At 61.7% G+C, this 2,255-nt stretch overlaps 1 protein-coding gene across 1 annotated transcript in view; it reads right to left on the reverse strand.

Annotated features, from left to right (window-relative positions):
* Positions 1 to 7: 7 nt before the first annotated feature.
* The window catches only part of SDK2 (sidekick cell adhesion molecule 2), a gene marked incomplete at its 3' end in the record, with an annotated part of 8,311 nt that continues 6,063 nt past the window's right edge, over positions 8 to 2,255 (reverse strand). Inside the window, exons 10-15 of the mRNA XM_026861310.1 lie at positions 2,118 to 2,255; positions 1,779 to 1,926; positions 1,564 to 1,704; positions 1,301 to 1,482; positions 948 to 1,063; positions 8 to 250 (exon numbers count right to left, since the gene is read on the reverse strand). Coding sequence (XP_026717111.1) covers positions 8 to 250; positions 948 to 1,063; positions 1,301 to 1,482; positions 1,564 to 1,704; positions 1,779 to 1,926; positions 2,118 to 2,255 — 968 coding nt within the window. The remainder of the gene's footprint in view (positions 251 to 947; positions 1,064 to 1,300; positions 1,483 to 1,563; positions 1,705 to 1,778; positions 1,927 to 2,117) is intronic.

A 2,255-nucleotide genomic window follows, 5' to 3' on the forward strand; every position in this document is an offset into this window, starting at 1 on the left:
CCCTCCCCGGCGTGGGCAGGGTCCGTCCCGCGGGCACGCAGAGCCTCCCCGTACCGTCCTCGTGGGTGCGCACCAGCTGGGGGGGGCTGCGCGGGCCGTCCCCCGGCGTGGTGAAGCAGAGCACCGAGGTGAAGTACTCGGCGAATTTCCGCAGCCCCGCCACGTAGCCCACGTGGACGCTGTCCTGGAAGTTGGGCCGCACCGTCACCACCGTCGCCTCTTCCTCGCGCTCCGGCTCCCAGGCGATGAGCTGCGGGAAGAAGGAGCTGGGACGCCGAGACCGGGCACATCGGTACCACAACCACCGTCCTGCGGGCACCTCCGGGCCTCCTCGTATTTATTCAGAGTTGATTAAATATCAATTAACAGCGCAGGGAGCACTCGATGCCTTTAACGGAGTGCGTTTACCCGCACGAGCCGATACGGAGCGTGCGCCTTGTGATTAACTCCCATTGATAACGGCGCGTAATCACCCGCTCGCCTGCATTTAGGAGGGATGTTGGGGCATTTAATTGCTATTGTGCAAGATAGCCTATAGCAACTTAATTAAATACTAATTAGGCCCTAAAAATACTAATCAAAAATACTAAGTGGCATTTAATAAGAACGTTAAATATCCTACTTGCTGTGGTTATCTCATTCAGCGGCAATTAAATTCCTGAACTTCTTTTGAGTGGATTAAGAAACAAGTTTAATGTTTTCATTCAATTTAATTAATGTAAATTTGAATTAATTGTGATTTGGAATTAATTACAGAGCATGGGAGACTCCGAGCCCATGCAAGTGTTAAATCTCAGTAAATACTATCTTAACCGTCAGGCTGGAACCAATTAAAATCTGGGGGTTTGGCACGGAGGAGTCGAGCCAGTTTGTGAAGGTTGGCTGAGGGGTTTCCCCCCGCCCCGGCTGTCCCGTTTTTGGGGACACCCACGGGAATCGCCCCTCACCTTGTACCCCTGGTTGATGCCGTTGATGAACTGGGGGCTGGGGGGGTTCCAGGTGAAGCGGATGGTGGTGGAGTTGGTGGCCTCGGCCTGAACGTTCCCCGGGGGCACGGTGGGGACTGCGGGGACGAAGGGACAGGTCACAGCGGCTCCCGCTCCGCGAGGTCCCTCCCATCAGCCAGGCACCCGTAGCGGGGAGGACCCTGAGCACCCAGGGGGATGCCCCAAGTTGCCCCTGGCTCCCCGTCCCCAGCACATCCCAGTCCCCCGGGACTCCTGCTACTTGTCCCCAGCACCCCCATGGCACAGCCTGGTGAACACCAAGCCCCTGCCCGTCCCTGCCCGTCCCTGCCTACCTCCCTGCAGCGTCCACTCGGTCACCTTCATGCTGTACACCCCCAGGCCGGCGCTGTTGTACGCCGCCACCTCGATCTCGTAGTTGGTCCAGATGATGAGATCCTCCAGGAGCAGGTTGTTGACGTCAGCGTTGGTGATGTTCTTGAACTGGTAGCCCACGGGCAACCCAGCCAGGCAGTACCTGCGGACCAGCGGCCGTCAGAGCTGCCGGTGGCCCCACTTAGCACCCCAGGATTCCGGGGGAGGGACACCCAGTGCCCACCGGATGATGTAGCCCTTGAGGACCCCGTTCTGGTGGCTCTCGGGGGGTGGCTGCCACTGGATCATGATGGACTGGTTGGTGCGGCCGCTGGCGATGACGTTCTGGGGGGGCGCGGAGGGGGGCTCCTCGGGCAGGGACACCCTGCGGGGGGACGAGGCGGGGGTGAGTACCCAGTGCTGCCAGCCCCCCCTCGGGCCCCCCCGGCCACATTTCACCTCTCCGTGTCCTTGCTGAACTGTCCCCTGCCCACGTCGTTCACGGCGCAGAGGCGGAACTGGTAGGAGCGAGCGGGGACCAAGCCCCTCACTGCCACCGACGTCGACTCGGGGTCCACGCTGGCCAGCAGCACGGTCCAGGGCGCGTCTGTGGAAGCGGGTGGAGAGGTGGGGGGCAGCGGGGTGGAGTGTGGCGTATTGGAGGACCCAACCTGCAGCACACCGGGGTCCCCTCCCCAGCTGATGAGTCCCATGGGCCCCAAGCTGCACCCCTTGCCCCAGTGATGCCAGAGCCTGGGTTTTGCCCAGGGCCGGGGGTGCTGGGGTGCAGCCCCTTACTGTTTTCGGAGACCTCCACGACGTAGCGGAGCAGGGGGCTGTTGCCATCGAAGGGCTTGGCCCAGGTGAGGTTGATGGCCCGTTTCTCCAGGGGGCTGAGGGCGGCCACGGGGCTCTCAGGGGCGTGGGGGAGCTGCC

The sequence above is a fragment of the Athene cunicularia genome, assembly GCF_003259725.1.
Source record: "Athene cunicularia isolate RWA chromosome 18 unlocalized genomic scaffold, athCun1 chr18_part1, whole genome shotgun sequence".
In the NCBI taxonomy this organism is placed as follows: domain Eukaryota; kingdom Metazoa; phylum Chordata; class Aves; order Strigiformes; family Strigidae; genus Athene; species Athene cunicularia.